Genomic DNA, 23,788 nt, shown 5'->3' on the forward strand with positions numbered 1-23,788 from the left:
CAGGTGTAACAACACGGAGACCACAGGATCTGTGGTGACGCAGCCCAGTGTGTGATCACATGATTCTGGATGATCGGTTTCCAGCAGCAGAGCTTGAGAGAGGACGGCAGAAATCTCTCCACGTTAATCAGCCCAACACTGGAGTTGTGCACAACCCGTTAAGGTGAGCAGCGGATTTTAGTCCTTTAGCATCAATTGCCTCATAGGTGGTCCTCCTCATTGTGCTCCCTTTTTGTTTTTTCTTTTTCATGTCAATAAAGAATCAGGACTTTTCATAAGGATATACTAGACCTTAATCTCTTTTGTAAATTTATAAAGCTGATGAGAGGGCCTAGCACTCTAAAACACAGACAAACACACTTGTGATAGGTTGGTGAGAATCACAATAAGACCATTCTGTTATATTTATTGATGACATATTTAGGGTTCACATCATTAAAAATAGCAGCAGTGTAAAATGTATTTATAAAATGTGGATAAACTTCCGATGTCCTTAACAAGATATAAAATGTTTACTTCTAGCCAACAGGACTGCTCATTTAGCAGTATATCAGTGGCCTCCACAGCACTACAGAAGGCACATGTATTATTGATTTCACATACACTGACCTGCAAAGTGGGAGAATTAAAGGGGTTATCCAACCCAGAAACAGCACTCATGTCCATCATGAGGCGCAATACCAAGCTTACTCCATGGACAAGGGTTCTTCTAATCCCGGAGATCCCCTTTGGACACTAGCTATACTCCCAGGAAGCACTGCCTGATTTGTCACTGCAACTCACTAACATACTACAGCATTACAGTATTCATGTCCCCAGATTCACCCATTATTGATTGTTACCGTATAATAACCCTGAAGAAACATCCACCCCACATTTCACCATTGTATAAAAAATTCTATATGGAAGACCAGACGTGTATGTAATAGTACAAGGCACGATACATCAATGTCCTCTTAAAGCTGCACTATTTGCAGGCTTGAAATCTCAGGAAATATAAAAAATGGCCTCCCATATATACAGTCCAGTGATCGTCAGACACCCAATTTTCCTGTGCTGTGCTGCTGTAGTATATACACGCACATATGGGGTTACAGGTATACAGTAATCATATAGCTGTGTTTCCATACATTTATAAGTATACAAGGCATATTAATTCTCCTCTTACACAATAATAAGACAGACCAAAATACATCTCAAAAAGTTGTTCAAGTGTTTGAAACTTGGATCAATGCGAAACTAGAGTGGCAAAAGTGTCCTCCACCTGCCGAATCCACTGAAGGAATACACTACAGTCCGGTTGTGGCCGAGATTTCAGGTTGTGTGTAGTTTTAGAGACTGTAGCCAATCCTGGAGCTTCAGATAGACGGTGCCTCTGTGGGCTTCGGCCACAATCCATCTCTGGGTTTCACTCACCAAATTCATCGTTGCTGAAAGTAGCATCAAACAGGTTGGTTTTAATAGACAGAATTCTAGATACGTAACACATCAATAATTGTTTTTTATTAATGGGGGGGGGGGATTGACCTCCAATCATTGCCCAAATACACAGTGAATATGTTTTTATCTATGAACCAAATTACATTTCCGGCTAATTTACTTCTGTACACCAGATTATGCTTTTGAAGTTCGCTCTTTTTAGACCTGGGAACATTTCATTTTTTTCCTCCCTACATTCAAAGATGGGATGCCTGCATTAACCCCTTAACGACCCATGACGTACTGAATACGTCATGGATCGTGTGCCGGTAAGCCCCGCCCCCTGCCGCCGGTCGGCGGCGGCGAGACGCGCACATATCAGCTGTTATCAACAGCTGATATGTGTGCCTGCTAGCCGCGGGTGGAATCGCTTCCACCCGCGGCCATTAACCCCTTACATTTCGCTGCCAAAGTCTTGGCAGCGATATGTATATGGGCGCCGCCATGACAGTGACTTACCCCGCCCCCGCCGGAAGTCACGTGACATGATCACGTGACTTTCGGCGGTTGCCATGGTAGCACAGGGTCATGTGATGACGCCTGTGGCTAACATGAGTCACTTCCTCTCAATGCCAGAATACAGCCGGCATTGAAAGTGAAGCAGCAAATCTGCAGTTCTCAGCTCTGTAGCTGAGATCTGCAGATAGTGCAGAGCGATCGGATTGCTGATCGCAATAGCCCCCTAGGGGGACTAGTAAAATAAAAAAAAAAAGTAAAAAAAAAAGTTTTAAAAAATTAAAAAAAAATAAAAAAAACCTAAAAGTTCAAATCACCCCCCTTTCACCCCATTGAAAATTAAAGGGTTAAAAAAATAAAAAATACACACATATTTGGTATCGCCACGTTCAGAAATGCCCGATCTATCAAAATATAAAATCAATGAATCTGATCAGTAAACGGCGTAGCGGCAAAAAAATTCCAAACGCCAAAATTACGTTTTTTGGTCGCCGCAAATTTTGCGCAAAATGCAATAACATGTGATCAAAACGTAGCATCTGTGCAAAAATGGTACTGTTAAGAATGTCAGGTCGAGACGCAAAAAATAAGCCATCACTGAGCCTCAGATCCTGAAAAATGAGAACGCTACGGGTTTTGGAAAATGGCGCAAAACGTGCGCCACGTTTTTCGGACAAGCTTGTGAATTTTTTTTAACCCCTTAGATACAAGTAAACCTATACATGTTTGGTGTCTATAAACTCGCACCGACCTGAGGCATCATACCCACACATCAGTTTTACCATATAGTGAACACGGTGAATAAAATATCCCAAAAACTATTGTACAATCCCACTTTTTTTGCAATTTTTCCACACTTGGAATTTTTTTGCTGTTCTCCAGTACACTATATGGTAAACCTTATGGTTTCATTTAAAAGTACAACTCGTCCCGCAAAAAACAAGCCCTCATATGGCAAGATTGATGGAAAAATAAAAAAGTTACGCCTCTCGGAAGAAGGGGAGCAAAAAACAAAAACGCAAAAACGGAAAGTGCCCGGGGGCTGAAGGGGTTAAAGGGAATCTGTCAGTAGGTTTTTTCTACTTCATCTGAGAGCAGCATGTTGTAGACAAAGATTCTGAAACTAACCACGATTATCTTAGGGGTACTTCTCACATAGCGAGATCGCTGCTGAGTCATAGGTATTGTGACGTACCAGTGACCTAATCAGTGATCTCGCTGTGTGTGTGACACTAAGCAGCGACCTGGCCCCTGCTGTGAAATCGCTGATCGTTACACACTGTTCTGGTTCATTTTTTGCTCGTTGGTCTCCCGCTGTGCAGCACGCATCGGCGTGTTTCACTGCGGAAGACCAACGAGCACCGACTCTGTGTAAGCAGCGTACGCTGGTAACCAGGGTAAATATCGGGTAACTAAGCAAAGCGCTTTGCTTGGTTACCCGATATTTACCCTGGTTACCAAGCTTAGCGCTGGCTCCCTGAACACGTAGCCAGGATAAATATTTGGTAACTAAGCAAAGCACTTTGCTTAGTAACCCGATGTGTACCCTGGCTACGTGTGCAGGAAGCCAGCGCTAAGCTGTGTACGCTGGTAACCAGGGTAAATATCGGGTAACCAAGCAAAGCGCTTTGCTTAGTTACCCGATATTTACCCTGGTTACCAAGCGCAGAGTCGCTGGTGGCTGGTGAGATCTGCCTGATTGACAGCTCACCAGCGACCATGTAGCGACGCACCAGCGATCCTGACCAGGTCGTATCATGGTTGGAATCGCTGGTACGTCGTTTAGTGAGATGTAAGCCTTAGATCACTGTTCTGACTTTATCTCAGAATTCAGTGCAGCAGAGCTTATTGGGCTTTGGTGTGCCAATCACAGCAGGGGGTGTGGTGGACTGGTCTGCATGAGGCACTGAGTCACACCAATACAATAGCTTGGACACAGATAAGAGAAACACAGATGTTTTTACTATTTTAACCCTCACAACATGCAGTCCTCAGCTTATATTGCAAAATCCTGGTGACAGATTCCCTTTAAGAAATTTAGATGAGGGCTATTGTTTATATTGTGGCTTTATTAGCAGACTCATCAAGACAAGTTTCTTTAGACTATATATCCAATTTACTCATTAAAGAGATCTTTTGGCAGGTGGGAGAGAAATTTTCCAGAATTGGAAGATCACACCACACAATAGATTGGATTTCTGCTTAGAAATTCATGGTCAGCAGTAGCTCTGTATTTGACCCCTATTCGGCCTGTACAAGGGTGTAGGTTACTAGTGACATCTGTCAGAGATTGAACTCATTTGATTAAGGAGCATCCATCTAGCAGTAGGATATCCACCACCTTTTAAATACTAAACTGAGGTTTCTAGGAGTGTGCTCCCTGGTGGTTAGTGTGCTAGGGTTGGTCTCTGATCTCTTTTCCAGGAATTATTTTTTCCTTGAGCATCTTTTAAATCTGACTGAGCACATATGATTGAATCAGATCTTCCTATGTATGGGTATGTGCACACTAAATATTTGCATAGGTTATTTCTGCATGAAAAATATGGTGTAAAATACACCTGTTTTTATGCGTTTTTAAATGTTTCCCTATTTATTTGAATGGGTGAAATATGCTGCAATAACAATGAAAGAATTGACATGAGGCAGATATGAAACTGCTTCAAATCTGTAAGGAAAAAAAAGCAGCATGTGCATGAGATTTCAGAAATCTCATTCATGTCACTGGTACTGTAAACGGCAGTGTTTCTGCTGCAAATATTTCACAAGAGCACATGTTCTGTACATTAGCATATTCTACAAGAGGGACCCGTATCTGTTTCTTTAAGGATCATAATTAAATAAATTGCAAATGCAGCAGTAGACATGTAATCTTAAATGTGTTACATAACAAAACTGCTGTTAAAGGGACTCTGTCACCAGGTGATGCTGCCTCATCTGAGAGCAGCATAATGTCTAGATAGACACCCTGATTCCATGTGTCACTTACTGGGCTGCTTTGGTAGTTTTGATAAAATCACTATTAATCAGCAGGAGATTATCACTAGATGACTAGTAAACCTACTGCCAAGTAGTCCACATATTCATGAACTCTGTATAACCTCACCCCACCACTGACTGGTAGCTTTCAGCCAACTGTGTCTTTACATGGCTTTCTGCAAACGGGACTTCTTATGACTTGCTTTCAAAGATGGCTTTAATCTTGTCACTCTTCTATAAAGGCCAGATTTATGGCGTATGTGACTAATAGTTGTTCGGTGGACAGATTCTCCCACCTGAGCTGTGGATGTCTGCAGGTACTCCACAGTGACCATGGGCTCCTTGGCTGCTCATCTATTTAGTACTCTCCTTGCTTGGGATGCCAGCATAGGTGGACAGCCAAATTTTGGTAGGCTTGGGCTTATGCCCATACATTTCTGGATGATATCACGAAGCACTGTTCAGGCTATTTTCAGAGCTGGGGCTATTATTTTTTTTTTTAATTTAATCCTCCTTTACTCTTCTCCACAATTTTATCCCTGACCTGTATGGTGTGTTCCCTGGTTTTCATGATGCTGTTTGATATCCAAATGTTCTAAAACAAACCTCTGAGGCTGAGAACAGCTGTAGTTACACTGAGAATAAATTTCACACAGGTGGGCTCAATTTGCTAATTAGGTGGCTTCTGTAAGCAATCAGTGGTTCAGAAATGTATTTAGGAGTATCAGACAACAGGGGGCAGACAAAAATGCTGGTCACAATTTTCAGATTTCTACTTGTAAAATATTTAGGAAACCATTAATCATTTGCTTTCCACTTAAATACTGGCTACTTTGTATTGCTACATTGCATAAAATCCCAATAAAATACATTTAAGTTTGTGTGTGTAAAGTGAAAAAATGTGGAAAGGTTCACAAGGGTATGAATACTTAATGATAAATTTTAAAGTTTAAACTCACCTTTCATAATGGTCTGTCCTTCTCTGAAGGCATTTTCAATATCCTGTAGCTGCACATCAGGGTTCACATTGACTGTAGCTCCTGTAAGCTGTAATTGGGCCTGAATATTTGCAGGGATTTTTAAAGTAATATTTCCTAAAAATTACAATAAAAACATATTGGCAACTAGTTGAAAAAAAACAAACCAACAAGCAAATAAATGTGTTTATAAAAAAATGATATTTTACATGACATGATTTATAGTTTCATAGCCTCATCAACACATATTGCGCTACCGTCGCTCCATTCACACACATGATTGGCGGGGCTCTGTACATTGTCAAATGTAGTTGAGTGACATCATTTCCATGGCCAGGGTGTTTCCAAGAAATGTAAATAAGTTAAGGAAATAGAACCGAAGGCTGTGCTATGCAGATTCCAAAAGTGAGAATCACTTCTACAGGATTTAGGAAAACAGCATAGTTCAGATGTATATGAAGCCCCATAACCCCCCACCCCCACTTAGACAATGATACTCCCAATTCCTCAGCTGCTCATAATATAAATCATTCAGTAATGTACTATCATATGGTGTGCAATGTGGGCGGCAAGGTGGCTCAGTGGTTAGCACTGCAGTCTTGCAGCGCTGGGTCCTGGGTTCAAATCCCATCCCAAGAAGTTTGAATGTTCTCCCTGTGTCTATGTGGGTTTTCTCCCACACTCTAGAGAAATACTGATAGGAAATTTAGATTGTGAGCGCTAATGGGGACAGTGATGATCATAATGTCTCACTTCTGTAACATTTTTACCATATAATAGGGTACATGTTGACAAATCATCATACCATTTTGCTACAAGAAGAGTTAGCATGGGGGCTCGCTTCTCCCCCCCGCTAGCAAATATTGTGATAGCGAGGTGGGAGGAGGATTTCCTGTATACTGACCAAAATGTATTTTCCAAGTGCCTGCGGTGGTACGGCAGATATTTGGATGATCTGCTTATTATTTGGTCAGGATCAACGGATCTTATACAAGAATTTCTTGCTTATATGAATAATAATGAATTTAATTTAAAATTCACATCTTATTCTCATCCAACTACTATGAATTTTTTAGATATTACTTTATCTGTTAATGATTCAGACAGGGTCATAGTCACACCTTATAGAAAACCTACTGCCACCAATTCTATATTAACAGCAGACTCATGTCATAGCATGTTGACCAAGAATAATATTCCTGTAGGAGAACTCATTAGAACAAAACGTAATTGCTCCCAAACTAACGATTATTCTAGGGAAGAGGCTCAAATTTGTAATTGACTCTCTAATAGAGGGTATGCTACCTGGGTTCTCAATCGAGCTAAAACAATAGTCAGCAGAATAGACAGAGCAGATTTATTGCATAAAAGTAAATCACGATTTAATAACAGGAATACAATTAACAACAATATTGTCTTTTCTACTAACTATAGCAATCAATATAATTTGGTCACTAATATAGTGAAAAAATATTTACCAATCTTAAATGAGGATCTAGTTTTGAAACAAGTGATAAAAAACAACGTAAAATGTGTTGCTAAAAGAGCCCCGACTTTAGGCACTATTCTTTCCCCAAGTCTTTTTCTGAGCGATAGCGGATGTAACAAAGGATCCTCTTGGATTGACATAAAAGGCTTCCACAAATGTGGTGCAACTAGATGCAAAGCATGCAGTTATGTACAAAAGGGAAAAAGTTTTTATTCCATCTCTAATTAAAAAACATTTCAAATTATTTCCCTAATTAATTGCAATACTACCCATGTAGTATATTTAATAACTTGCAAAATATGTAACATCCAGTATACAGGCTGCACAATAGGTCCACTAAAGGTTAGGATCAGAAGGCATCTTTCTGATGTCTCTAAACAGAACGCAATTGCGACTTCCGCAGTATCTAAACACTTTGCCTCTGTTCACAAAGGAGATGTTAGTGGCTTCCAGTTTATGGGTATTTAACAGGTATACAGACCGATCAGGGGTGGAGATCACAGAAGGAAACTCCTTAACAGGGAGTCCTTCTGGATCTTCACCCTTAAGAAATCCGCACGGTCTGAACAGCCGCCAGGATCTAATACTACACTATTAAATTAAACTGCATTAAAACAAACCAATCCAGTGTATTTTATTCCCTTTTTCTTTGCCCCCCTCCTTTTCCCTTAAATAATAAAAAAAAATTTGTAATCTATATTAAATATTATGTAAGGGGCAAATGTATTTATTATAATGTCATTAATACAAGCTCTCGATGGATTGAGAATATTTATATTTTGATAAAACAATGGCGGCAGTAATTCCTGAAACTAGCAAGCAAATACCCCTTATAACGTAGTTCAGATTATGCGTTTTATATATCTCCTATGTATAATGGGGGATTGATGAATATAATGTTCAATTTTTTCCAGAGGATATAGATTTATATAGATTTATATCGATTATCTGTCTCTTTGACTGCTGCAATAATATACATATATATTTTTTGCCACCTTGTTTAATATATACAGTCATTATATGATCTGTCTTGATGTATGAACTATATTTATACAGGACTGTACACATCAAAACCATAGGGAATACCTACGTTTTAAAAATATATATGAGAATGCTGTTTTGCTTATAATAATCTTATATATATATATATATATATTATTGTTCCTTCCACTCTGTGGGATCTCTCATAACCACCATCTTGGGAGTTGCCCATTACAACCCACACATGTGTTTGGGATTACCAATGGTGGAGAGATCCGACAAAAGGAAGCTGGTCGCATTCAATGTCAGAACATGATTAAGACCTGAGCGTCGAAACGCGTTGTTCTTTAAGCCATCCGACATATGCTGTACCTGCTGGTTTTTTATTTTATACCAAGTAAAATGGACTTTTCATCAAGCTTCTCCTGGCGCTGGAAATCTGCTGATTTTGCTACAAGAGGATAATTCTAGTACATGGGCATGTAGATGGTGCTCAGACTATGTGGAGAGTGAACTGCAGTTGTACACTGTTAAAGTGAATGAATAAATGTGCTCACCATTGTCCGTTTTTAAATATACCTTTCCAGCTTGACTGACATAAACATCTATGGTGCCTTGACTGGAGGAGGCCATTAAACAGCCATCTGATGAGTCTGAAAAACACACAAAAATTGTTTTAGTATTGTTACTAGCACTATTAATACATTACTACATGTCACTCTTATCAGCATCATGCAACAATTATTCACACCAAGTATACAATAGATAGAATAATAGTTTATTTCTGTCACTTTATCACCCACGTGACTTATATCTTGTAGATGCACCAAGAATACAACAATCAGATATATGAAATGCCATCTAACCAGGATCTAGGAAATGTCAGTCCTCACACAAAGGCTGCGGAGCTTTAATACCATTTTTTAGTGTCTGACTAAATAGACATATGGTGCAGAGACTATTTATTACATTGTGGACAGTTGTAACACTAACATGGAGATAAGCCGTATGACCCTATCCACACAATGTAAATATAAAGTAAGCTTCTACAATTAGATACTTAAACCTATCCAAGTTCAACACAAACCATTAGAAATACACAATAGATAAAGTAACTAGCTTTCATTTAAATGGACAGCGTCACAAACTACTGATAAATAAAACCATATGGTCCATCCATCAAATATCTATCCCACATACCAGGTCATGGGAGAAAATCCTGCTCTGCATGAGCCTAAACCAGTTTTGGCCTAACTGTAACCAGATAGTAATCACAAGTTCTCAGGCATCACCCGGGTCTACAAAGTCATTTACTAGCAGCCAGAATTTAGCACCGGTAAAGCTATCCACACATGGAGCCTGGGGAAATAGATTTTCCCCATTCCACCATGGGTGTAGACCAGGGTTTCTAATGCTAGCCATACGCATTAGATGTCTGTTGGCCGAACAAAGCTGCTGCCGATCATTTGGCCATCTCGGCCATATTACCCATACAAAGGAGCAATCATTTGGCTGAGCGCTCATGTATTCTCTATGGGAAAGATGCTGGTGTCTTCTCTCTGGGGAAAAAAAGAGCAGCAGACAGTCCAAAATCAGACATGCTAGATTGACATTCCCCCCATGATCAGTTGGCTGGCACTCCGATACGCATTAAAGTGTAAGCTGAACCCATCGATATCAGCAGGACAGGCCTTCAGTAATGTGTATGGGGGCCTTAATAGGAATCAGTCAGCATATTGCTATATCAGAGGATGTATAACATACTGGACTGCTTAGGCTGCGTGCCCAAGATCAGTGTTTGCAGAGTTTTGGATGTAGAGTGTTTTCGCTGCGTCCAAAACGCTGCGCTGTACAGTACAAGCACAGTGGATGGGTTTTCTAGAAATCCTGTGCCCACTGTGCTTGTTTTTCCGCAGTAAACTCTCACCTGCGGTGCGGCTTTCCAAGCATGTCAATTGTTTGCTGCGAATTCGCATGTGTCCTCCGTAGGGAGAACACAAGCAGGAGACCACAGCGCACTGAACCCTGATCGTGGGTACAAGCAGCTGCGTTCTCCTGCGGAGACTCGAGGCCCCACAGGTCAGGACCCGCTGAGTCCAGGACGCAGTGAGCCCTGATTGTGGGCACATACCCTTAGTGTAATTTTTATATAATCCCTGTTTTGTCTGACTGCCTGTATATAAACCCGCCCACAGCTCTGAATGTCAGCTTCCTATTTACTGTGTGATTTGTCAACAAGCTGCTTATCAGTGGAGGAGGAGGAGGTACACAGATTAGCCTGATTTATAAGAGTGTGAGCTGTAGCCCTGTAGTGTTAATCTCCTGCTGATAAAATACTGATTATATTGAAACTAAGGGGTGCTTCACACACAGCGAGCTCACTGCGGAGATCGCTGCTGAGTCACGCTTTTTGTGACGCAGCAGTGACCTCATTAGCGATCTTGCTGTGTGTGACAATGAGCAGCGATCTGGCCCCTGCTGCGAGATCGCTGCTCGTTACACACAGCCCTGGTTCGTTTTCTTCAAAGGCGCTCTCCCACTGTGACACACAGATCGCTGTGTGTGACAGCGAGAGAGCGACAAATGAAGCGAGCAGGGGAGCAGGAGCCGGCGTCTGACAGCTGAGGTAAGCTTGTAACCAAGATAAACATCGGGTAACCAAGGTGGTTACCCGATATTTACCTTAGTTACCAGCCTCTGCAGCTCTCACGCTGCCTGTGCTGCCGGATCCGGCTCTCTACACATGTAGCTGCTGTACACATCGGGTTAATTAACCCGATGTGTACAGCAGCTAGGAGAGCAAGGAGCCAGCGCTAAGCAGTGTGCGCGGCTCCCTGCTCTCTGCACATGTAGCTGCATTACACATCGGGTTAATTAACCCGATGTGTACTGTAGCTAGGAGAGCAAGGAGCCAGCGCTCAGTGTGCGCGGCTCCCTGCACACACAGCTAAGCGGTGTGCGCTGGTAACTAATGTAAACATCGGGTAACCATACCCGATGTTTACCTTAGTTACCAGTCTCCGCAGCTTCCAGACGGCGGCTCCGTGCAAGCGCAGCGTCGCTTGCACGTCGCTGCTGGCTGGGGGCTGTTCACTGGTCGCTGGTGAGATCTGCCTGTTTGACAGCTCACCAGCGACCATGTAGCGATGCAGCAGCGATCCTGACCAGGTCAGATCGCTGGTCGGATCGCTGCTGCATCGCTAAGTGTGAAGGTACCCTAAAGGTCCAGTCACACTAAGCAACTTACCAGCGATCCCAACAACGATAGGGATCGCTGGTAAGTTGCTAGGAGGTTGCTGGTGAGATGTCACACTGCGACGCTCCAGCGATCCCACCAGCAACCTGACCTGGCAGGGATCGCTGGAGCGTCGCTACACGAGTTGCTGGTGAGCTCACCAGCAACCCGTGACCAGCCCCCAGCGCTGCGTGGAAGATGCTGCGCTTGGTAACTAAGGTAAATATCGGGTAACCAACCCGATATTTACCTTGGTTACCAGCGCACGGAGCTACACGTGCAGGGAGAGAGGGGAGCCAGCACGATCTGAAATTGGCATGCATCATATAAAAAGTGAAAATTCACAGATTTATTCCAACTGTACTACAATAAAAAAAAAATGAGATTTTTAGCAAATAATTGATCAATTTTTTGAGCCACCCCTGCCAACGTCACGGCAAATCTCAATAGGGGGGTGAGGTAACTGATCAATTATTTGCTAAAAATCTCATTTTTTTATCATAGTACAGTTGGAATAAATTTGTGAATTTTCACTTTTTATTTGATGCATGCCAATTTCAGATCATGCTGGTTCCCTTTTTTTCTCTGTTTTGACCGTAGTTATGCTACAAATCTGGTGTCTGACCAACACCATATCATGCACGCCTGATTTTGGTTTGCAATATATTCCTCCTGTTGGTAGCTGTTCAGACTCAGTTACCTCACCCCTTTCCACAGGCAATGCTAATTAAGCACCATTCTTGGATCTGGTCCGCCTTTATCAATGGTTGCTGTTTGACACTGGGAGGATCAGTTCTGATATAGTCCTGGTATGTGTAGGGCTTGCTCCACATGCTGGGACCTGGGCTGGTCTCTATCCACAAGTGCCTTTTTGCAACATAGAAGCGGTTATATATACAGGTTACAGGTATGTGTGCTCTATTATGGTTCTGCTTTTAACTTTATCTAGGAGGCCGCATGGCACATGAAATACAGAATGTAGAGTAGGACCCCCCCTATTGAGATTTGCCGTGACGTTGGCAGGGGTGGCTCAAAAAATTGATCAATTATTTGCTAAAAATCTCATTTTTTTATCATAGTACAGTTGGAATAAATTTGTGAATTTTCACTTTTTATTTGATGCATGCCAATTTCAGATCATGCTGGTTCCCTTTTTTTCTCTGTTTTGACCGTAGTTATGCTACAAATCTGGTGTCTGACCAACACCATACCATGCACGCCTGATTTTGGTTTGCAATATATTCCTCCTGTTGGTAGCTGTTCAGACTCAGTTACCTCACCCCTTTCCACAGGCAATGCTAATTAAGCACCATTCTTGGATCTGGTCCGCCTTTATCAATGGTTGCTGTTTGACACTGGGAGGATCAGTTCTGATATAGTCCTGGTATGTGTAGGGCTTGCTCCACATGCTGGGACCTGGGCTGGTCTCTATCCACAAGTGCCTTTTTGCAACATAGAAGCGGTTATATATACAGGTTACAGGTATGTGTGCTCTATTATGGTTCTGCTTTTAACTTTATCTAGGAGGCCGCATGGCACATGAAATACAGAATGTAGAGTAGGACCCCCCTATTGAGATTTGCCGTGACGTTGGCAGGGGTGGCTCAAAAAATTGATCAATTATTTGCTAAAAATGTCATTTTTTTTATCATAGTACAGTTGGAATAAATTTGTGAATTTTCACTTTTTATTTGATGCATGCCAATTTCAGATCATGCTGGTTCCCTTTTTTTCTCTGTTTTGACCGTAGTTATGCTACAAATCTGGTGTCTGACCAACACCATACCATGCACGCCTGATTTTGGTTTGCAATATATTCCTCCTGTTGGTAGCTGTTCAGACTCAGTTACCTCACCCCTTTCCACAGGCAATGCTAATTAAGCACCATTCTTGGATCTGGTCCGCCTTTATCAATGGTTGCTGTTTGACACTGGGAGGATCAGTTCTGATATAGTCCTGGTATGTGTAGGGCTTGCTCCACATGCTGGGACCTGGGCTGGTCTCTATCCACAAGTGCCTTTTTGCAACATAGAAGCGGTTATATATACAGGTTACAGGTATGTGTGCTCTATTATGGTTCTGCTTTTAACTTTATCTAGGAGGCCGCATGGCACATGAAATACAGAATGTAGAGTAGGACCCCCCTATTGAGATTTGCCGTGACGTTGGCAGGGGTGGCTCAAAAAATTGATCAATTATTTGCTAAAAATCTCATTTTTTTATCATAGTACAGTTGGAATAAATTTGTGAATTTTCACTTTTTATTTGATGCATGCCAATTTCAGATCATGCTGGTTCCCTTTTTTTCTCTGTTTTGACCGTAGTTATGCTACAAATCTGGTGTCTGACCAACACCATACCATGCACGCCTGATTTTGGTTTGCAATATATTCCTCCTGTTGGTAGCTGTTCAGACTCAGTTACCTCACCCCTTTCCACAGGCAATGCTAATTAAGCACCATTCTTGGATCTGGTCCGCCTTTATCAATGGTTGCTGTTTGACACTGGGAGGATCAGTTCTGATATAGTCCTGGTATGTGTAGGGCTTGCTCCACATGCTGGGACCTGGGCTGGTCTCTATCCACAAGTGCCTTTTTGCAACATAGAAGCGGTTATATATACAGGTTACAGGTATGTGTGCTCTATTATGGTTCTGCTTTTAACTTTATCTAGGAGGCCGCATGGCACATGAAATACAGAATGTAGAGTAGGACCCCCCTATTGAGATTTGCCGTGACGTTGGCAGGGGTGGCTCAAAAAATTGATCAATTATTTGCTAAAAATCTCATTTTTTTATCATAGTACAGTTGGAATAAATTTGTGAATTTTCACTTTTTATTTGATGCATGCCAATTTCAGATCATGCTGGTTCCCTTTTTTTCTCTGTTTTGACCGTAGTTATGCTACAAATCTGGTGTCTGACCAACACCATACCATGCACGCCTGATTTTGGTTTGCAATATATTCCTCCTGTTGGTAGCTGTTCAGACTCAGTTACCTCACCCCTTTCCACAGGCAATGCTAATTAAGCACCATTCTTGGATCTGGTCCGCCTTTATCAATGGTTGCTGTTTGACACTGGGAGGATCAGTTCTGATATAGTCCTGGTATGTGTAGGGCTTGCTCCACATGCTGGGACCTGGGCTGGTCTCTATCCACAAGTGCCTTTTTGCAACATAGAAGCGGTTATATATACAGGTTACAGGTATGTGTGCTCTATTATGGTTCTGCTTTTAACTTTATCTAGGAGGCCGCATGGCACATGAAATACAGAATGTAGAGTAGGACCCCCCTATTGAGATTTGCCGTGACGTTGGCAGGGGTGGCTCAAAAAATTGATCAATTATTTGCTAAAAATCTCATTTTTTTATCATAGTACAGTTGGAATAAATTTGTGAATTTTCACTTTTTATTTGATGCATGCCAATTTCAGATCATGCTGGTTCCCTTTTTTTCTCTGTTTTGACCGTAGTTATGCTACAAATCTGGTGTCTGACCAACACCATACCATGCACGCCTGATTTTGGTTTGCAATATATTCCTCCTGTTGGTAGCTGTTCAGACTCAGTTACCTCACCCCTTTCCACAGGCAATGCTAATTAAGCACCATTCTTGGATCTGGTCCGCCTTTATCAATGGTTGCTGTTTGACACTGGGAGGATCAGTTCTGATATAGTCCTGGTATGTGTAGGGCTTGCTCCACATGCTGGGACCTGGGCTGGTCTCTATCCACAAGTGCCTTTTTGCAACATAGAAGCGGTTATATATACAGGTTACAGGTATGTGTGCTCTATTATGGTTCTGCTTTTAACTTTATCTAGGAGGCCGCATGGCACATGAAATACAGAATGTAGAGTAGGACCCCCCCTATTGAGATTTGCCGTGACGTTGGCAGGGGTGGCTCAAAAAATTGATCAATTATTTGCTAAAAATCTCATTTTTTTATCATAGTACAGTTGGAATAAATTTGTGAATTTTCACTTTTTATTTGATGCATGCCAATTTCAGATCATGCTGGTTCCCTTTTTTTCTCTGTTTTGACGTGCAGGGAGCAGCGCACACTGAGCGCTGGCTCCCTGCTCTCCTAGTTACAGCACACATCGGGTTAATTACCCGATGTGTGCTGCAGCTACATGTGCACAGAGCAGGGAGCAGCGCACACCGCTTAGCGCTGGCTCCCTGCTCTCCTAGTTACAGCACACATCGGGTTAATTACCCGATGTGTGCTGCAGCTAAATGTGCACAGAGCAGGGAGCAGCGCACACTGCTTAGCGCTGGCTCCCTGCTCTCCTAGCTACAGCACACATCATGTTAATTAACCCGATGTGTCCTGCAGCTACATGTGCACAGAGCAGGAGCCGGCACTGACAGTGAGAGCGGCGGAGGCTGGTAACAAAGGTAAATATCGGGTAACCAAGGACAGGGCTTCTTGGTTACCCGATGTTTACTGTGGTTACCAGCCTCCGCAGAAGCCGGCTCCTGCTGCCTGCACATTTAGTTGTTGCTGTCTCGCTGTCACACACAGCGATCTGTGCTTCACAGCGGGACAGCAACAACTAAAAAATGGCCCAGGACATTCAGCAACAACCAACGACCTCACAGCAGGGGCCAGGTTGTTGCTGGATGTCACACACAGCAACATCGCTAGCAACGTCACAAAAGTTGTTCGTTAGCAGCGCTGTTGCTAGCGATGTTGCTTAGTGTGACGGGGCCTCAAAACACACAGTCAAGTAAGTGACACAGCCCTAGAATCCAGGTCTGGCCCTCTATGTTATGCTGCCCTCAAAATAAGTGGTAAAAACCTGCTGACAGATTACCTTTTGAAGAAGCGCTTCTCAAATATATTACCTCAAAGTATTATACATATACCACAGCTAGAGTCAAGTGTTGGGGATCAAACCGATGAGCTATCTGTTCACTAATGAACATTGGTCCAGTATGAAAAATTCCAAAGTGTGTACTTTTCAACTTTTATACTATGATATATTTTAAAAAGGTCATATGGCATATCATTAATAGTACAAATTCAATACTGATACCGTATTATTAAAAATTAATAAATGAATCACAAGTTGCAGCAAGATGTGAACTGTGAACTAATAATGTACAAGGATATGCCCTTACAATGCAATGAATTACGTTACTCGCATAATTCTCAATGAGATGTGCAGCTAGAATGCATACCTACTGTAATATTCCCTTTTGTCGTATGGAGTTTTGTGTCACCTATAAGAAAATAAAAGAAAATACTCAGTAGAGTCTCATCAAGATGTCAAGTGCTAATAATGTAAAATGTGTACACTCACATATACCCAATCTAAAAAGCCAAAAAGAACAGAATATGACCCCCCGACAAGATCTGCCCTTAGGCCCCTTTCCCACATCAGTTTTTTGCCATCAGTCACGATCCGTTTTCTCAACAGATCTGGCTAAATATGGCTAAACTGATGCGACAGATCCGTTTTTTGACTGATCCGACTAGATGGGGGCTAAATAATAAATTGGAGCATGCCCAGTTAAAAAAAAACAGAATCCGTTGCCGGATTCCGTCATTTGATGGATGACGACGGATGCTGCGCCCATAGGCTTCCATTCTACCAAATGATGGATGGCGACGGATCCGTTGCTGTCCGTTTTTTTTCGACGTACACAAAAAACGTTACTTTGGCCGTCGTCTCCGTCCGACAAACATTTTTTGACGGATCCGTCGAATGAAACGTGAGGACATCTGTCGCAATCCGTCGCTAATACGAGAAAAAAACTGATCCAGCGGCATCAGTCGCTGGATCCGTTTTTTTCAAAATTCGATGGATTGTGATTGATAGCAAAAAGCAGATGTGTGCAAGGGGCCTTTACACGCTGCGATATCGCTAATGATTTATCGTCGGGGTCATGTCGTTAGTGACACACATTCGGCGTCCTTAGCGATATCGCAGTGTGTGACACGTATGAGCGATCTTAAACGATCGCAAAACAGGCAAAAATCATTGGTTTTGGAGAGGTCGTCCTAAAACCAAATATCGATGCCTGTTTATTAGCGATGTTGTTCCTTGTTCCTGCGGCTGCACACATCGCTATGTGTGACACCGCAGGAGCGACGAACATCTCCTTACCTCCGTCCACCGGCAATGCGGAAGGAAGGAGGTGGGCAGCCTGTTACGGCCGCTCATCTCCGCCCCTCCTCTACTATTGGACGGCTGCGTGTGACGTCGCTGTGACGCCGCACAAACCACCCCCCTTAGAAAGGAGGCGGATCGGTGGCCAGAGCGACGTCGCTAACCAGGTAATAATTATAATTATAATGTTCGCTACGGCAGCGATCACACAATATCGCACATACGAAGGGGGCGGGTGCTATCGCGCTAGACATCGCTAGCCGATGCTAGCGATGTCGCAGCATGTAAAGCCCGCTTTAGATGCCAAATACTGTCCTACATAACATAGGGATCCAAATGATATCCCAAATACAGAGGATATTTCATGCTTTTTTGTCATTTTATTGACTCTGTTTTACAAAGGAATAAAAGATACAAACAACCATCAAAGTTGATGAAACATAAAAAGCCAAAAATAAGCAGCAGTGGTATATTTATTGATATTTCATTAGTTCAGGACAGCATGAAGAGCGCCAGTATGAAATACAGTTAGGTCCAGAAATATTTGGACAGTGACACAATTTTCGCGAGTTGGGCTCTGCATGCCACCGCATTGGATTTGAAATGAAACCTCTACAACAGAATACAAGTGCAGATTGTAACGTTTAATTTGAAGGTTTGAACAAAAATATCTGATAGAAATTGTAGGAATTGTACACATTTCTTTACAAACACTCCACATTTTAGGAGGTCAAAAGTAATTGGACAAATAAACCAAACCCCAAAAAAAAATTTTCTTTTCAATATTTTGTTGCAAATCCTTTGGAGGCAATCACCGCCTTAAGTCTGGAACCCATGGACATCACCAAACGCTGGGTTTCCTCCTTCTTAATGCTTTGCCAGGCCTTTACAGCCGCAGCCTTCAGGTCTTGCTTGTTTGTGGGTCTCTCCGTCTTAAGTCTGGATTTGAGCAAGTGAAATGCATGCTCAATTGGGTTAAGATCTGGTGATTGACTTGGCCATTGCAGAATGTTCCACTTTTTTGCACTCATGAACTCCTGGGTAGCTTTGGCTGTATGCTTGGGGTCATTGTCCATCTGTACTATGAAGCGCCGTCCGATCAACTTTGCGGCATTTGGCTGAATCTGGGCTGAAAGTATATCCCGGTACACTTCAGAATTCATCCGGCTACTCTTGTCTGCTGTTATGTCATCAATAAACACAAGTGACCCAGTGCCATTGAAAGCCATGCATGCCCATGCCATCACGTTGCCTCCACCATGTTTTAAAGAGGATGTGGTGTGCCTTGGATCATGTGCCGTTCCCTTTCTTCTCCAAACTTTTTTCTTCCCATCATTCTGGTACAGGTTGATCTTTGTCTCATCTGTCCATAGAATACTTTTCCAGAACTGAGCTGGCTTCATGAGGTGTTTTTCAGCAAATTTAACTCTGGCCTGTCTATTTTTGGAATTGATGAATGGTTTGCATCTAGATGTGAACCCTTTGTATTTACTTTCATGGAGTCTTCTCTTTACTGTTGACTTAGAGACAGATACACCTACTTCACTGAGAGTGTTCTGGACTTCAGTTGATGTTGTGAACGGGTTCTTCTTCACCAAAGAAAGTATGCGGCGATCATCCACCACTGTTGTCATCCGTGGACGCCCAGGCCTTTTTGAGTTCCCAAGCTCACCAGTCAATTCCTTTTTTCTCAGAATGTACCCGACTGTTGATTTTGCTACTCCAAGCATGTCTGCTTTCTCTCTGATGGATTTTTTCTTTTTTTCAGCCTCAGGATGTTCTGCTTCACCTCAATTGAGAGTTCCTTAGACCGCATGTTGTCTGGTCACAGCAACAGCTTCCAAATGCAAAACCACACACCTGTAATCAACCCCAGACCTTTTAACTACTTCATTGATTACAGGTTAATAAGGGAGACGCCTTCAGAGTTAATTGCAGCCCTTAGAGTCCCTTGTCCAATTACTTTTGGTCCCTTGAAAAAGAGGAGGCTATGCATTACAGAGCTATGATTCCTAAACCCTTTCTCCGATTTGGATGTGAAAACTCTCCTATTGCAGCTGGGAGTGTGCACTTTCAGCCCATATTATATATACAATTGTATTTCTGAACATGTTTTTGTAAACAGCTAAAATAACAAAACTTGTGTCACTGTCCAAATATTTCTGGACCTAACTGTATATGAACCTATGGATACTACATACTGTTCACATGTATTGGTATACACAATCCTGTCTATATAAATATACTAGACAATACACACTTCTTCAATGTCATCTAAAGTGAAAGCTTCAGATTATATTCATTGCATTTGTAAAGCTACCAAAACAGATTTTTGAGGAACAGAAATTAGTCATCTTTCCTTTCTGCCTTCCCACTGGAGTTATTATCACACTAAAGGGAATAATAGTCTGAGGAAAACTTGATGAAAATACTAAATCTGGATTTCAAAAGACAGTCATATGCCAAGAGAAAGGATAGAATCTGATGGAGGATTAAATGTCTCAAGAGAATATTGCAGGAAGAATAAAAAGAGATTGTCTGGGGTTACAATAGGAAATGTTAATCCCATATGTCTTCTGACAAATCCAAAGCACATTTCAGAGGAGGATTTCACCAGTGCCTGGAATTAAAACAAACCCCAAGAACTAATGGACGGCATAGATAGGATATATATTATATATATATATATATTGCCTTATTCTGTCTGTCTTGCTCCAAAATTCTGTCCTTACCGCGACAAGCGTCTCATTGGCCGCTCGCCTCGCCTCCGCCCCCCCGAACGGATTGACCGCTCGCCTCCGCCCCCGCACGGATTGGCCGCTCGCCCAGGCTCCGCCCCCCACACGGATTGGCCTCTCGCCCCGGCCCCCTGCACGCATTGGCAACTCGGCCACGCCCCGCCCCCTCACGCATTGCATGCTCGCTCTGGCCCCGACCCCCGCACGCATTCCCCAAACCGACACGGAGCCACGACTCCCAGGTGCTTGCTGTACCCCCGGGAGCCCACATCAGCGTACGCCGGCAACCCAGCCGACACATACCCTCGCATTGCTGGGGTTGCCGGCGTACACTGGTGTGGCCTCCCGTGCGAGCGGGGGGCGGGGTACGCTGGTAACCATGGTATACATCGAGTAATATTGTGTAGCATGGTTACCAGCGTACACCGGCTCCCAAGTGAGCGCATCAAGGTCCTGCAGAGGTGTAACACACACACACGCACACACACATAAGAACAGACACACACACACACACACACATCAGATCGCATCCACACACTCACAACTTCCAGTGATATTGCTTGCATCTCGGCGGCGATACTGTGCGTGCATTGACCTTCCAGGACCTGCCAGAAGATCACATGGCCAGAAGCATGTGGTATCTCCGGATGTTGTGAGTGTGAGCGCGTATGTGCAATATCGTCAATGTGTGTGCGCGTGTATGCGATCGTGTGTGTGCGTGTATGTGATCGGGTGTGTGCGTGTATGCGATCGGGGGTGTGCGTGTATGCGATCGGGGGTATGCGATCGGGTGTGTGCATGTATGCGATCGGGTGTGTGCGTGTCGGCAGAAGGCAGAGGAACACGGCGTGCAGCACAGCGGCTGGGACCGCCCACCGGAGGGCACAGGCAGAAGTGGGGTGTGAGTGTATGCGATCAGATGTGTGCGTGTATACTGTCTGATGTGTGACTGTGCAGCACGATGGGGAGTGCGCAGCATGGGGGATGGAGCACGATGGGGGTGCACAGCATGGGGGATGGAGCACGATGGGGGGTGCGCAGCATGGGGGATGGAGCACGATGGGGGTGCACAGCATGGGGGATGGAGCACGATGGGGGGTGCGCAGCATGGGGGATGGAGCACGATGGGGAGTGCGCAGCATGGGGGATGGAGCACGATGGGGAGTGCACAGCATGGGGGATGGAGCACGTTTGGGAGTGCGCAGCATGGGGGATGGAGCACAATGGGGAATGCGCAACATGGGGGATGGAGCACGTTTGGGAGTGCGCAGCATGGTGGATGGAGCACGATGGGGAATGCGCAGCATGGGGGATGGAGCACAATGGGGAGTGCGCAGCATGGGGGAGGGAGCACGATGGGGGTGCGCAGCATGGGGGATGGAGCACAATAGGAGGTGCGCAGCATGGGGGATGGAGCACGATGGGGGGTGCGCAGCATGGGGGATGGAGCACGATGGGGGGTGCGCAGCATGGGGGATGGAGCACGATGGGGGGTGCGCAGCATGGGGGATGGAGCATGATGGGGGGTGCGCAGCATGGGGGATGGAGCACGATGTGGGGTGCGCAGCATGGGGGATGGAGCACGATGGGGGGTGCACACCTGCCCCCAAAACACACACACACACACACACACACACACACACACACACACACACACACACACACTGGGAACCACAAACACCGCCCTACACAGACACCCACACACACAGACAACGCCGCACACACACAACACCCAACACACAAACACCGCGACACACACAAATATACGCACATACTGCACAACACACACATTGCACAAAACATACCTCCCACCAAAACACACACACACACCCCACACCCACACAAACCGCGCAACACACACACACACAACGCTACAGACACACAGCGCAACACACAAACAACACCGCTCTCACCCCCCGCCACACCCAGACAACACCCAGAACATTTACAGCGCCCTACACAAACACTTGGTAACTACACACAACAACATCATATATAACAAAAATCATACATTAACTACACAATACGTAAATTCTAGAATACCCGATGCGTAGAATCGGGCCACCTTCTAGTATATATATATACATACATACATACAGTTAGGTCCAGAAATATTTGGACAGTGACACAATTTTCGCGAGTTGGGCTCTGCATGCCACCACATTGGATTTGAAATGAAACCTCTACAACAGAATTCAAGTGCAGATTGTAACGTTTAATTTGAAGGTTTGAACAAAAATATCTGATAGAAATTGTAGGAATTGTACACATTTCTTTACAAACACTCCACATTTTAGGAGGTCAAAAGTAATTGGACAAATAAACCAAACCCAAACAAAATATTTTTATTTTCAATATTTTGTTGCGAATCCTTTGGAGGCAATCACTGCCTTAAGTCTGGAACCCATGGACATCACCAAACGCTGCGTTTCCTCCTTCTTAATGCTTTGCCAGGCCTTTACAGCCGCAGCCTTCAGGTCTTGCTTGTTTGTGGGTCTTTCCGTCTTAAGTCTGGATTTGAGCAAGTGAAATGCATGCTCAATTGGGTTAAGATCTGGTGATTGACTTGGCCATTGCAGAATGTTCCACTTTTTTGCACTCATGAACTCCTGGGTAGCTTTGGCTGTATGCTTGGGGTCATTGTCCATCTGTACTATGAAGCGCCGTCCGATCAACTTTGCGGCATTTGGCTGAACCTGGGCTGAAAGTATATCCCTGTACACTTCAGAATTCATCCGGCTACTCTTGTCTGCTGTTATGTCATCAATAAACAAAAGTGACCCAGTGCCATTGAAAGCCATGCATGCCCATGCCATCACGTTGCCTCCACCATGTTTTACAGAGGATGTGGTGTGCCTTGGATCATGTGCCGTTCCCTTTCTTCTCCAAACTTTTTTCTTTCCATCATTCTGGTACAGGTTGATCTTTGTCTCGTCTGTCCATAGAATACTTTTCCAGAACTGAGCTGGCTTCATGAGGTGTTTTTCAGCAAATTTAACTCTGGCCTGTCTATTTTTGGAATTGATGAATGGTTTGCATCTAGATGTGAACCCTTTGTATTTACTTTCATGGAGTCTTCTCTTTACTGTTGACTAAGAGACAGATACACCTACTTCACTGAGAGTGTTCTGGACTTCAGTTGATGTTGTGAACGGGTTCTTCTTCACCAAAGAAAGTATGCGGCGATCATCCACCACTGTTGTCATCCGTGGACGCCCAGGCCTTTTTGAGTTCCCAAGCTCACCAGTCAATTCCTTTTTTCTCAGAATGTACCCGACTGTTGATTTTGCTACTCCAAGCATGTCTGCTATCTCTCTGATGGATTTTTTCTTTTTTTT

At 43.6% G+C, this 23,788-nt stretch overlaps 1 protein-coding gene across 2 annotated transcripts in view; it reads right to left on the reverse strand.

Annotated features, from left to right (window-relative positions):
- Positions 1-374: 374 nt before the first annotated feature.
- The window catches only part of FAM185A (family with sequence similarity 185 member A), a 105,559-nt gene continuing 82,145 nt past the window's right edge, over positions 375-23,788 (reverse strand). Inside the window, exons 5-8 of one of the 2 annotated variants that reach the window (XM_075342571.1) lie at positions 16,781-16,822; positions 8,919-9,014; positions 5,874-6,008; positions 375-1,430 (exon numbers count right to left, since the gene is read on the reverse strand). In XM_075342571.1, the coding sequence (XP_075198686.1) occupies positions 1,315-1,430; positions 5,874-6,008; positions 8,919-9,014; positions 16,781-16,822 (389 nt within the window). In that variant the 3' untranslated portion in view covers positions 375-1,314. The remainder of the gene's footprint in view (positions 1,431-5,873; positions 6,009-8,918; positions 9,015-16,780; positions 16,823-23,788) is intronic. The other variant, XM_075342572.1, reaches the window with a different exon arrangement.

The sequence above is a fragment of the Anomaloglossus baeobatrachus genome, chromosome 4 (assembly GCF_048569485.1).
Source record: "Anomaloglossus baeobatrachus isolate aAnoBae1 chromosome 4, aAnoBae1.hap1, whole genome shotgun sequence".
In the NCBI taxonomy this organism is placed as follows: Eukaryota; Metazoa; Chordata; class Amphibia; order Anura; family Aromobatidae; genus Anomaloglossus; species Anomaloglossus baeobatrachus.